We start from the raw sequence: 12,958 nt of genomic DNA, 5'->3' as shown, positions 1-12,958 counted from the left end.
TCCTGACTCCAGTCCTTGTCACTGCCAATACCACCTGGCACAAGCGCTACACTCCCATCACGTTCTGCACAACCCCCGTTCCTGCCATCTCCTCTGGCTTGATCCTCTCCATTTAGTGCGTCCTTCGTCCGGAAGGCCGATGATACGGTAATGCTGCAGAGTCCCACTGATAAATTAAATCCCTGGCTCACACCTGCCCGGCTTCAGAAACGTTGGCGTTCTCGGGGAGGAGGGAGGGAGCTCAAGAAATCTGGTATCTGCGGTAAATAAAGGATGGGCAGATGTTCCAGAGGGGGCTCCCTCCCTGCCCACATGCCAGGCTTGAGGCCAGCAGTTGAAAAAGCAAGATAAGCTGGGTGTGGAGTGGCGCTTTCCCCATAAAGGCATGGAGCCCCGGCTCTGGTTTCTGATGTGGAAGTGGGACGCTTCAGGTTGCTAACTCGTCCGCTCAGCTGCAGCTTCGGGATGGGTGAGTTTTATTGAGATGTAGGGCCAGAGCCTGGTGGTGGGCACCAGAGGCCCAGGCAGTGTGGGCACGTGGGGGAGGTGCAGTGGCAGGGCATGCTATGTGGCCTCTGTGGGTCACCATGTGCCCTGAGTGCCCGGGCACAGGAAGGAACGTGCCCAGACAGACGCAGTAACTACCGCATAGAGAGGGGCAGCCTGCACTCCTCTCAGTGCTGCCCCTCAGCCCGGGCAGGTGCACAAGGCGGAGGGGAGCCCTGGTGCGTCCTCTGCTTTCCCGACCCTGCCTGGCCGAGGCACAAGGGATGGGGGCGCAGTGAGGTACATGCTGCTTTTCCTTTGAAACGGAGCAGCATTTCCCCCAGCAAGTGCATGCTGCAGCATGAGCCTGGCTAGCTAGGAGTCTGGCAGTGCCTCCTGGTGGGTAAAGAGTGTCCCCGGGGCCATGGGGTACCAGGAGCCTGGCGGGGATCCCCTGCCCAGCGCTCTGCTGGACCCTAGGCAGGAATCCTCCCTCCCTGCCTCAGGTACCTTTGGGCATTGGGGCCAAAGTACTTTAGAACACAAAGGAACTAGCATAAGCCATGTTTTTAAAATGGGGAAACTGAGGTATGGTGCAGTGTAATGAGTTTTCCAAGGTCACAGGTCGAACTCAGGCCCTCTGTTCTTAGACTATTAGAGTGTGTGAACGGTTGCTAGCTGGCAGCGTCCCCGCTCCTCTGGGGCGTCAGGAGAAGGGGAGGTGTGTTTTCAAGGATGAGTGACTCCAGATTGTTATTTCACTTCAGTTCCAAACATTGTAGTTCTGGCTTGTCAGACTCACTGAAATCCTTCTCCTTTAAAGCTTTAACCCTTTGCCTGCCATGGGGTTACGCCTCTCTCCTCCCTCTCACAACGATACCTGAGATTGCTGGCAGCGTGTCACAGTTACTTGGGCTGTGACATTGTCTGAAGAATTTGGGTTCCAGCTCCAAAAAGAAGGTGTTTCCAACGAAATCTGTCTGTGGATCATGTCTGGGCAAAGTGTTTCCATTGGAACAGTGTTTTTCTGTGTGTCGTTTACACCGTGTTCTCTCTCTCTCTCTCTAATTCATTTGCATGTTTGTATCACGGTCACTTGTGGGGTTAGTTGTGGACTTTCTAACTTTGCAACACCACATGAATACAATGATGGCTGACAGACAGCACGGTGCCAGACTCCAGTGTGGCTTTAGCCTGTTCTGGATTGACACACACACACACACCCTGCCCGCCCCGCCCCATCCCACCCCACAGAAAGCTGCCATTTTGCAACTGTAATGGGCCGGCGGCAGCTATGATCAAACTTGGGACCTCTGGAGCTTAACACATGAGCCTCTGCTGTAGGGTTCTCAACCTATTTACCATTGGGGGCTGCATATGCAGTGCTCTGCGTTATGTGGGCTGTAGCTACACAATATGTAATACCAGGGCCATGATACATATACCTGGGGGTAGGGGGGGTGTGAATGAGCCGGTTTCTGTCCAAGAGTCTGGATTGCTCTGGGCTGCTGATCTGGCAAGGTCATTGTGAATCCCTGCGCTGAGTGCTGAAGGTGGCCTGGGAAAAGCATGTGTGGGGAGAGGGAGGGGTGTCTATGATAATCCCGGCTGAAATAAATGGCCATGCCCTTGCTAGGGCAGCGCTTACAGTGCACCCCTCAGGGACCCGGCTCCATTTTGAACTCTTTTTGGCCAGGACTGTGGCCCCTGGCGATTCTGCCCACTTTAAGCCTGGCCTGAGCTGGGCCCACAGAACAGCTGCAGTGTCAGCAGCGTGTCCCCCTCTGGGCTGCTGGGCTGCAGGGGTGCAGGGCAGGGGGCAGCATGCCTGGCGTGGGGCACACAGCAGCTCTGTGCCATGGGCACCTCTCACCTGGAGCTCATCTGAGGGGGGCAGAGCCCTGCCGGAGGCTGCCCAGCTGCTGTCTCTGTGTGGGTGAGTGGGCACTGCCCTCCGGCTGGTGGTAGTGACTGTGGACGGGAGGCAGCTGGGACAGAGGGGGTTGCTCCGAGCAGCACTCCCCTTGCAGCGGTGCAGTGCGGGGAGAGAGGAGGCAGCTCCTTCCCCACACAGGGAGCGCTCCAGCCGGCCCTGACCCGCCCGGGACCCGGGAGCCAGGCAATCAGAGTCGCCATCTTTGAAGGTTTTTAGCATGCAGCTGGGTCCCCGCTGTGTGCTAATCGGGCCGGCTGCAGAGACGGAGACAGTGGCTGGGCCGGGGGAGAGGTGAATGGTGGGCTTAACCCCTCTCCAGAGACTTGGGCCCACCCCCCCATGCTGAGCCCCTTTGAACATCCAGCCATGTCCTACGGTGCCTACCTGGGAGCTGAGCCCTCTGAAAACTCTGGCCTTAGCGTCTAAGGGTAACATTTTCAAGAGTGGCTAAGTCACTTAAGTGCCTAAATCCCAGTGACTTCTAGTGGGATTTAGGCACTTGTGAAACTCTCTCCTGGTCTCATGTCCAGCGGTTTCTGTCCCCTGCAGAGTTCCAGTCCAGCTCTCTTCTGCTTCTGTCTGCGCTGTCCATGATGGCGCTCCTTTGCGGAGCCCCCGTGCAGGGCAACGGGGCCCTGGCCCACAAGAAGGTCGAGAGGGGTGAGTAGAGAACCCGTCTGAGAGCTTCTATCATCTGCCATATCCGAGATCAGGGCATCGTGGGCCTGATTCTGCTCCTCTTCCCCATACCGGGGTCACCCCTATATCCACTGAATGCACCTTCCAGCCCCCCCGCCACCATTTGGAGGCCTCCAGCACCTGGGAATGGGCCAGCCGGGGTGGGGGAGGTGCTGCTCGACTGGCTGTTTGCTTTACACAGCTTCGCTATCCCTTTCTCTGGTAACGGCTGCCAAGCCGCCGGCAGTGACTGAAGAGCGCTGGTACCAACCGCAGGGCAGCGTGTGGGAACCAGGCACCCCTCCCAAATTGGCTGGGAGTTCTACACTTAAATCTCACCAACTCCTATACTAAGCAAGCTCTAGCTGTCCTTTAGGACTAGCCCAGGCTAACAGCTGGGGATCTCTTGCTCATGCCTAGAAGCCTTGCCCCCAGAGTCCAGGCAGCAGGGAGAGCCAGTTCCTCCTTGTTAGGGGTTTTCATTCCCTTCTCCCCACACCTCCAGCGGCTCTGGGAGCTCCTCAGGGGCTTGCCCAGGCAGGCCAGGGGCTGAGCCAGCTCCAGAGGTGGCCCTGAGCCCCTGCCCCCTGCAGTGCTCAGCAGCTCCTCCTCGGCTCAGGAAGGAGGCTCAGCGATGGGGGAGGGGGCCAGAGCTGGTGGGGCACACAGGGGGATTGTCGGGGGGGTAGGGGAGCTGGGGGGCTCAGGCTCGAGGGAGGACCCTGGGGAGGGGAGGGGCAGTATAACCACAGTGCTCTCATTCTACCAGGATAGTTCGGGACAATTTCCGCCCCAAAGACAAGCCCCTCGATAGGATGTCTGGACTTTTCAAAGGCGCCACAGGGAGTTGGGGGCCTAAATCCCACTGAATTCCAATCACAGTCGGGTGTCAAACTCCCTTAGGCTCTTTGAAAACTCCCATTTAAATTGTCACCGATGGGTTTCATAATTAACATTCGCTGAGATGGATCTGGCAGCGTCTCCCCCACCCTCCCCAAACGATTTCTTCAGCAGTACGGCCTCAGGAAGGATACAGAGCCTTGGTTTACACTTGATTCATCTCTTCAAGGTTTCTTCAAAACCAGCAGAGCAAGAAACTATTCTTATTTTATTTTATTGGTCAAATGAAAGTGTAAGATCTGGAGCCGGATTCTGTGGCCAGGAATGGCTGGGGCGGATTCTGTGGCTGTAGTATTGTCCAGGCAGCAGGGAGAGCCAGTTCCTCCTTGTTAGGGGTTTTCATTCCCTTCTCCCCACACCTCCAGCGGCTCTGGGAGCTCCTCAGGGGCTTGCCCAGGCAGGCCAGGGGCTGAGCCAGCTCCAGAGGTGGCCCTGAGCCCCTGCCCCCTGCAGTGCTCAGCAGCTCCTCCTCGGCTCAGGAAGGAGGCTCAGCGATGGGGGAGGGGGCCAGAGCTGGTGGGGCACACAGGGGGATTGTCGGGGGGGTAGGGGAGCTGGGGGGCTCAGGCTCGAGGGAGGACCCTGGGGAGGGGAGGGGCAGTATAACCACAGTGCTCTCATTCTACCAGGATAGTTCGGGACAATTTCCGCCCCAAAGACAAGCCCCTCGATAGGATGTCTGGACTTTTCAAAGGCGCCACAGGGAGTTGGGGGCCTAAATCCCACTGAATTCCAATCACAGTCGGGTGTCAAACTCCCTTAGGCTCTTTGAAAACTCCCATTTAAATTGTCACCGATGGGTTTCATAATTAACATTCGCTGAGATGGATCTGGCAGCGTCTCCCCCACCCTCCCCAAACGATTTCTTCAGCAGTACGGCCTCAGGAAGGATACAGAGCCTTGGTTTACACTTGATTCATCTCTTCAAGGTTTCTTCAAAACCAGCAGAGCAAGAAACTATTCTTATTTTATTTTATTGGTCAAATGAAAGTGTAAGATCTGGAGCCGGATTCTGTGGCCAGGAATGGCTGGGGCGGATTCTGTGGCTGTAGTATTGTGAAATACACAGGACCTGCCTCTAAAAACCCAGCCTCCAGTTACCCCAGGCTGATTTGATCGAGCTAGCTAGCGCTCTCTCTCTCGCTCTCTCCCCCCCCCCCCACCTGCCCCCTTAACCTGATGTTCGTGGCATTTCAGGGTTCCCCAAAGACTGCAGCAACATTCCCAGGGACAGCCCCAGCGGGGTCCATGTCATCCAGCCGGCAGGCTCTCCCCCTCGAGTGGTGTGGTGTGACATGGACACCGAAGGCAAAGGCTGGACCGTTGTCCAGAGAAATTCTTACAACACAGAGATCACCTGGAAGGAGTCCTGGAGCACCTACAAGTACGGCTTTGGGAATGTGCAGCAGGATTACTGGCTGGGCAACGAGTACCTGTCCCTACTCACGCGGCAGAACACCTACAAGGTCCGCTTTGTTGTGGAGGACAAATCCAACAACACCCGCTACGCAGAGTACGACATCTTCAGTGTCGAGGATGAGCCCAGCGGGTACCCGCTGAGGCTGGGCAGGTACTCTGGGGACGGCGAGGACTATCTCACCACCTACCACTCCGGCCTGGGGGGCATACACGACAACATGAAGTTCAGCACAACTGACAAGGATCAGGACCAGACCAGTGGGAATTGCGCAAGTAGCTATGGAGGCTGGTGGTACGACAAGTGTCAGAACGTCCTGCTCAATGGGAAAGGCTACATCTACTGGGCAGGATTCTGTAAGAGTGGGGAGTGCAAGTCTTCCCTCATCCTGGTTAAGCCAACAGACGTGTGCTGGGTCCGGCAGGAGGAGCCCATCCTCCTTGGGAGCCGGCGCCGCTGAGAAGGGGAGACAATATTAGATCAGACACGGAGCGCCATCCCCCACATAATCAGTGCAGTCTCTGCAATGCCTCCACTCTGCTCACCCCCTTCCCTGTTGGCTTCTGCACGGTAAATCCCCTGGAATAAACGCTGAGAGCTGACCCCGCCGGTGCGTTCGAATGGCACGAAGAGTGGGATTGGTGTGTATAACTGGACCCCCACTTCCACTCTGCCTCGCTGGAAGCCATGTCACTCACTACGACTTTAGACCCACATTTACCTCTGCTTCTCCCAGCCCTGCCACTGCCCCTTGGCATTAGTGATCAATGAATCATGACACTGGATTTCTAGCAACTGTTATTGAGCATTTAAATGGGAGATGACTCAAAGCCAGGACTTTACATCTGAATCCTGCATGTATTAGCAGTGGTGAGTTTGAGTTCAAAAACCTGGCCTCTGTGTTTTTAATAAATATGGTTATTACGTGAGAAAACATTGCAACAGTAATTAGTTGCTGATAAACCACTGAGATTAGATAGACATGCAACTAAACCACACAATAAAGATATTGGTGTCCCTCTTCAACCCAAGGGGCTAGTCAAAGTTTGGGGCCCTGGGGATGTTCCAGTGGGGAGCAGAAATTGGCAATGGAGTCTGGTAATTTTTTGATGTCTTGTTCATTTACAAGGAACATACATGGTCCTGCTTCTCCAAACACAGCAGAAACCAACAGCAGGGATTAGCCTCCCTGCTCTCAGCTCCAAGCCTCTTTAGCCAGCACCTGGCCCAAAAGCTCTCTATGCTCCTCCCAAGATCACACCATGCTCACAGGCTCTGCTCGGCTTTCCTGCTCTGCCTCCGTGTCTTGGCTGCACTCCCCGGCTTGTCTCTTTCACACACGCACCAGCTCAGAACGATACTCGGTGGCATCCTCTGCCCACCTGGTGCTAGTTTCTGGGCACACGCCATCATGGCTTGTTCTACACGAGGCCCTCTTACCTGTTGCTTCCAGCTGTCTTAAATGAAGAGTGCATCCTCACAGCTGTGTCAATGAGATTTTAACTCCACCCATAACAAGGTATAATCCAGCTCCTAGCAGTGTATTTATCTGTCAGGTTGACGTCCTCTGAGCATCTCTGAGCATTTCCTACCTGTTTGGCTTCAGTCTTCACTTCAATCAAAGTTCACTGTGACCAGATGCTGAACCCCATTAATGCTAACAGCCAGGGGCAGGAGCACCACCCGGAACAGGGAAAGAACAGGCTAAAGATTAACGACATGGATTCAAGTCAGCTGGGCCTGATGAAGTTCACCCTCGGGCAGGGCTCCCAAATCGTGGGCCGCAGCCCAAAGATGGGCCATGACATAGTCCTGGCTGGTCCACTGGCAGGGGTGAAGATGGGGGGGAATGTGAAGGGGCATTGCCCTCCCCCCCCCAAACTGCATCTTTCCATTCCCTTCCTGACCATGGCCCTTCAGTGCATCCCCAGGACACACGGCCCTGTCTAATTGGCCTTCCTGACAGAGCCTGCGTGGAGACCGTGCGTAGGGGGGAGTTTGGGGGGCAGGTTTGGAAAGAGGGATTTTTTCAGGGGGAGGGAAGCTGGGAGCCGCTGAGGTTTCCTCCTCCCTCCTCTGCATCTGGGGTGCAGACAGGGGAGAGGGGGTTGCTATTTTGCAGTTGGGAGTATCAGGGACCCCTCCCCCCCGTGCACTGAGCTGTCCCCTCCATCTCGGTTGCTGGTGGTGAGGTGGGGGTGTGCTGTTTTGCAGTGGGGGAGCGGGGGATCCCCCTCCCCAGGGCACTGACCTCTCCCCTTCCCGCCTCCCATCTCCGCTGTTTGTGCTGGGAGCCACCCCCAGCCCCCGCTCTGCGAATTGCAGGCTGCGCTTGGTGCCCTCCCCAGCCAGCCATCCCTCGCCAGGCTGGAGCATGACGCTGCAAGCGGGGACATCCTCAGCCTGTCCCGGACAGCCAGCTCGCTCAGCCGTTTTGCTGACTGGGGGCTCCCTGCCAAACCCAGGGTTCCCCTGCACCATTCCCCCCAACTTGGGGTCCCACCCACACCCCAACTCCCCCCGGAACATGGCTACCCCTCCCCTTCCAAAACAACCTGAACTCTTCATACGCCACAGCCCACCCCCGCCCCTCCCCATGAGCCACCTGGCAGCAGTGCCCTGCATCGGACCAAACTGCTCTCCGTGTCACGCCCCCCTGCCCCAGGGCCAGGCTGGCGCTCTCTGGGGCTGGACCCCGGCTGTGACTGGGGTAACAGGGCCTGCTCCTTTCTCTGCCCCGTCTCTCCCCAGCTGGAGGGGCCTGCAGGAGAACCAGGCCCTGGCGCTGTGGCAGTTCCAGGGCTGAGCGGAATGTGCCGCGCCTGCCACGGGTGATGGGCAGCACCGAGGGACCTCAGCCATCCCTCAGCGGTGCCCCTGCTTTGGCTCGGTCTGGGGGGTGAAGTCCAGGCTCTTGTTGCCCTTGTCTCTGCAAGGGAACGGGTGCTGGGCACTGCTGTTGGGCAGTAGGGGTGGCACCTGCCCTCAGGCCGCAGCACGGAAGGGGCAGGGTCGGGACGGGAGGGGAAAGATGCTCCCGGCTGGTACATACCATTTACAGCTATGGAATCATTAATCATTTCCCTCCAGAAGTGTGACTGAGGGGCCGCAGCGCCTGGTGCAGCTGCACGGGTGGGCCTCATACGTAAGGATCTAGCTGGAGCGATCTCAGACCCAATCTCAGTGAGTCTCTTGGCGAGCTCCTGGAGGACGGGTGAGGGCGCAGGGGACGGGCGAAGGGCAAACACAGCACCTGTCTGGAGCAAGGAGGAGCTGGCAATTCCAGACCGGTCAGCCCAACTTCGAGGCCTGGGAAGATACTGGACTAACATCGGGAACAAGCCCTTTGTAAACCCCTGGAGGGGAACAGGCTGATGAGCAGGGCTGTGGGGCTACAGTGCATAGTGCCACAGCCTGGGTCTTTCCCCACCTGCCTTCTCCCCCCACCCCACCCCACATGCTCCAGGCCACTCAGCCCTCATAGGTGGCCAGTGATACACTGGGGGCGAGGGGAGGAAACTGCCAGGCTCCGCTGCCCAGTGTGCATGGGTCGCTGTTTTTGTCCGGGCCCGAGGTGGAGGAGAGGCCTCAGGGGTGGGGGGGTCGGAGGGTGAGCTCCCCTCGCTCTCGCACCCTGAAGCAGCGGCTCCTGTCCTGCAGGGCTGGGCCCCGCTCTAGCGGCTCGAAGACTTGCTGTGGTGGGTTACTCTGAATGGGGGAGGGGGACGTACCCATCTGTTCACGCCAAGAAGACAAGCCGGAGGGGACATTGGGGGGGTCCCCACCCTGAGTAACTCTCCAAAGTGCAGATGGGACGCTCCTGCCTCGCCAAAGGGGTGAGGGTCCTGGGGTGGGGGTGTTCCTGGGGGAGCCATAGGGGAGTGGGGGAATTGAGGAAGGAAGAAGGGGGTGGGGCAGCCGGGAGCTGGGGGCTTTGAGCAGCTCTGTAGGGTAAATGGACGTGGGTGTTGGGGGCATCAGAAGAGCCTTGGGGGCACAAGGGGTGGTGGAGTGGCAGGGGGCACAAGGCAGGGGTGAAGAAGAGGGTGGGGGAAGGAAGTGGTTGGGAATGGTGAGGAGTGGGGGGGGTTAAGAGGTGGGGTTATTGGGGAACGGGGCCGAGGAGGGTGTGGGGGGGCTGTGGGACTTTGGCGAGTGGGGGGAGGGTCTGGGCAGGGTGATGTTTTATAGGGGTGTTTGGGGGGTTGTGCAATGGGGTGGGTTTTTCGGGGAGCTGGGGTTGGAGTGGTGAGAAGAGGCGATGGGAGGGAGGGGGTCTGACAGGAGGTTTGGGGGAGTTGGATTTATTTGGGGTTTTGGGGTGATTTTAGTTAGAGAGGGTGTGGGGGGTTGGATGGATTGAAGTGGGTGGCTGGGGGATTATTTGGAGATTAGATGGGGCGGTGGGAGGGGGTTTAAGCAGAGGTGGGTGGGAGTTGGGCAGGTGGGTTGGGGGACTATAGCAGGGGTTGACTGGGGGCTGAGGGAGGGGTTATTTGGGGGTCTGTGGTGGAGGGTTGGATGTGGGCTGAGTAAGGGGGTTAACTGGGGGTCTGTGGGGGGTTGGGTGTGGGCTGACGTGGGGTTTGGGGGGGTCTGTGGTGGGGGGTTGGGTGTGGGCTGAGAAGGGGTGTTATTTGGGGGTCGGTGGTGGGGGTTGGGTATGCACTGAGGAGGGGGGTTAACTGGGGGTCCGTGGGGGGTTGGGGGTGGGCTGACGTGGGGTTTTGGGGGGGGGTCTGTCATGGGGGGTTGGTTGTGGGCTGAGAAGGGGGGTTATTTGGGGGTCGGTGGTGGGGGTTGGGTATGCACTGAGTAGGGGGGTTAACTGGGGGTCTGTGGGGGTTTGGGTGTGGGCTGACATGGGGTGTTGGGGGGGTCTGTGGTGGGGGGTTGGGTGTGGGCTGAGAAGAGGGTTATTTGGGGGTCTGTGGGGGGGTTGGGTGTGGGCGGATGTGTGGTTTTGGGGGGGGTCTGTGGTGGGGGGTTGGGTGTGGGCTGAGAAGGGGGGTTATTTGGGAGTCGGTGGTGGGGGTTGGGTATGCACTGAGTAGGGGGGTTAACTGGGGGTCTGTGGGGGTTTGGGTGTGGGCTGACATGGGGTGTTGGGGGGGGGGTCTGTGGTGGGGGGTTGGGTGTGGGCTGAGAAGAGGGTTATTTGGGGGTCTGTGGGGGGGTTGGGTGTGGGCGGATGTGTGGTTTTGGGGGGGGGTCTGTGGTGGGGGATGGGTGTGGGCTGAGAAGGGGGGTTATTTGGGGGTCTGTGGAGAGAGTCCAGAGGAGAGCAACAAAACTGATAAAAGGACCTGTGAGGAAAAGTTAAAAAAACTGGACGTGTTTAGTCCCAAGAAAAGTAGACTGAGGGGGAACCTGACAATAGTCTGCACCCGCATTAAGGACTGTTATAAGGAGGACGGGGATCAGGTGTTCTCCATGTCCACTGAAGGTAGGACAAGAAATAATGGGCTGAAGCTGCAGCAGAGGAGGTTTAGGTTGGATATTGGGGAAACTTTGTAACTCTAAGGACAGGGAAGTGTCAGAACAGGTCACCAAGGGAGGCTGTGGTGTCCCCATCACTGGAAGCGTTTAAGGACAGGTTGGACGTTCTCGGTTTACCTGGGCCTGCCTCAGAGCTGGGGACTGGACTAGATGACGTCTCCAGGTCCCTTCCAGCCCGACATTTCTATCATTCTATTTCAGGAGCCATGGAATTGATAGAGCGAACCATCAGAACCATTTCCTGCCCACCAACCCCCGTTCTTCTGATGCTCGTTTATAAAGTCACAGCAGTTCTCGGGGGAGAGGTTGTCATCCAACAACACTGTCTGAGGCCGGAGACAGAACAGGAGCTTTGTTGCCTGTAGCAGGGTGAACGTTCAGGCTCCAGGCCAGCACTGCCCTGTTCAGGGTTTGCCACTGGGGATGGGACGCAGCAGTGGAGGGGCAGACAGAGGGCTCTGAGTGGCGGTTTGTGGTTAGAGAGAGATGAACTCTGCTGGTGCTGACGTGGCCCAGAACTGCCCCTGAAGCCCGTCTGGCCCAGGGTGGGGTTTACACACCCCATCAAAGGGACTTGCTGTTGCCTTTGGAATGCCCCAGATGATGCCAAATAACAGGATTTTCAAAAATCTACCTGGTAAAGACTCTTCAGCCGCTCCTGCCATGGGGCCTCTTCCCTCCCCTCTGCAATACCCCCGGGGCCCTGCACCTGCTTTATTTCTTCTCTGCCATCTCAGCATGTTCCTCCCACTGGCACCAAGGCTGTGGATTGCTGAGCAACCTTAAATCCTACGAGCTTCAGTGACTTTGGCGGGAGGTGAGGGTGCTCAGACTGTGCAGGGCTTGGCTTTATTTTGGGCACTGGTCAATAACTGTGTGGCCTAGCACCTTTGCACCTGCCACTCCAGCCCTGCTGGTGCTGAATTTCCATAGTGCAGAGGTTCAGCTGGGACAGGCATCCAAACTGTTGATACTTGTCTCAAGATAAGTAGGAAGTGGTTGGTCTGGAAATCTTATCATAGAATATCAGGATTGGAAGGGACCTCAGGAGGTCATCTAGTCCAACCCCCTGCTCAAAGGGGGACCAACCCCAGACTGATTTTTGCCCCAGATCCCTAAATGGCCCCCTCAAGGATTGAACTCACAACCCTGGGTTTAGCAGGCCAATGCTCAAACCACTGAGCTATCCCTCTCCCCTTGTAAAGTCAGCCCTTCTCACCAATTACTGACGTATCTGGGGTTTGGCCTTAATGGAAATCCTGGGAGAAAGCCTCATGCTACTGCTGCTTCTGGGTCTGATACAAACCAGGAAATACAGGACCACGGTTAATCAGAGCAGCTCAAAAGCTCATTTTCGCTGAGCCCAGCCCTGCACACATTTCCAGCTTAGGTTTGCATTTTCAGCAAAAGTTCATGTTGGTTATTTTCTCCCACCCCTTTGTGCCTCCATAATAGCCAGCCACCCCGTCAGTCACATCCTGGGGAGCTCCAGGGACAGGGGTGAGGGATAGAGGAGCAGATACACGACACACCTGTCTTCAGTTCCTTTGGGCGGAAGTTCCTGATTGCATGGATGAGTCCCGTTCAGATGGGCGGGTTTTGTGTGTCTGTGGTGAGAACTGGGGCTGTCAGGGCCAGCAGGCAGGTGAGGACAGGGCCGGCGCAACCCATTAGGCGACCTAGGCGGTCGCCAACATTTGGGGGGCGGCGACTGCGGCGGACGGATCTTTGGCCACCCCGGTCGTCGGCAGTATTTAGGGGGCGGGACCTTCCGCCGCCTCTGTCGGGGGCGGCATTTAGGGGGCGGGACCTTCCGCCGCCTAGGGCGGCAAAAAAGCTGGCGGCGCTCCTGGGTGAGGAGCAGGAGATGAGCGCACGGGGCAGCTGAAAAGGGATGAGCCGGAGTGAAGCTTGAAACACAAATGCGGGGGCCAAGAATCCCAATTCCCCCATCCCGGACAGAGGGAGTCAAATACTCACTGATGGACAGTTGGTTCAGATTCTGGGGCTGGTTCCTTGTGCAGCAAGTGACGTTAACTGCC

At 57.4% G+C, this 12,958-nt stretch overlaps 1 protein-coding gene across 1 annotated transcript; it reads left to right on the top strand.

The window, feature by feature from the left end:
• The first annotated feature begins 1,475 nt into the window (after window positions 1–1,475).
• On the top strand, window positions 1,476–5,877 carry LOC135890949 (fibrinogen-like protein 1-like protein). The gene is made up of 3 exons (XM_065418427.1): window positions 1,476–1,517; window positions 2,974–3,082; window positions 5,198–5,877. The coding sequence occupies exons 1-3, from the start codon at window positions 1,476–1,478 to the stop codon at window positions 5,875–5,877; spliced, it is 831 nt and encodes a 276-aa protein (XP_065274499.1).
• Window positions 5,878–12,958: the final 7,081 nt, after the last annotated feature.

Source organism: Emys orbicularis, chromosome 17, assembly GCF_028017835.1.
Source record: "Emys orbicularis isolate rEmyOrb1 chromosome 17, rEmyOrb1.hap1, whole genome shotgun sequence".
NCBI classification, from domain to species: domain Eukaryota; kingdom Metazoa; phylum Chordata; order Testudines; family Emydidae; genus Emys; species Emys orbicularis.
The sequence above is the reverse complement of the archived record's forward strand: the minus strand, read 5'-3'. Positions and strand labels throughout refer to the sequence as shown.

Coding starts and splice junctions, on each gene's coding strand:
- LOC135890949 (XM_065418427.1), top strand. CDS start 1,476: ATGTCTGGGCAAAGTGTTTCCATTGGAACAGTGTTTTTCTGT. Junction 1,518..2,973: donor TTGGAACAGTGTTTTTCTGT/GTGTCGTTTACA, acceptor TCCCCTGCAGAG/TTCCAGTCCAGCTCTCTTCT. Junction 3,083..5,197: donor CCACAAGAAGGTCGAGAGGG/GTGAGTAGAGAA, acceptor GTGGCATTTCAG/GGTTCCCCAAAGACTGCAGC.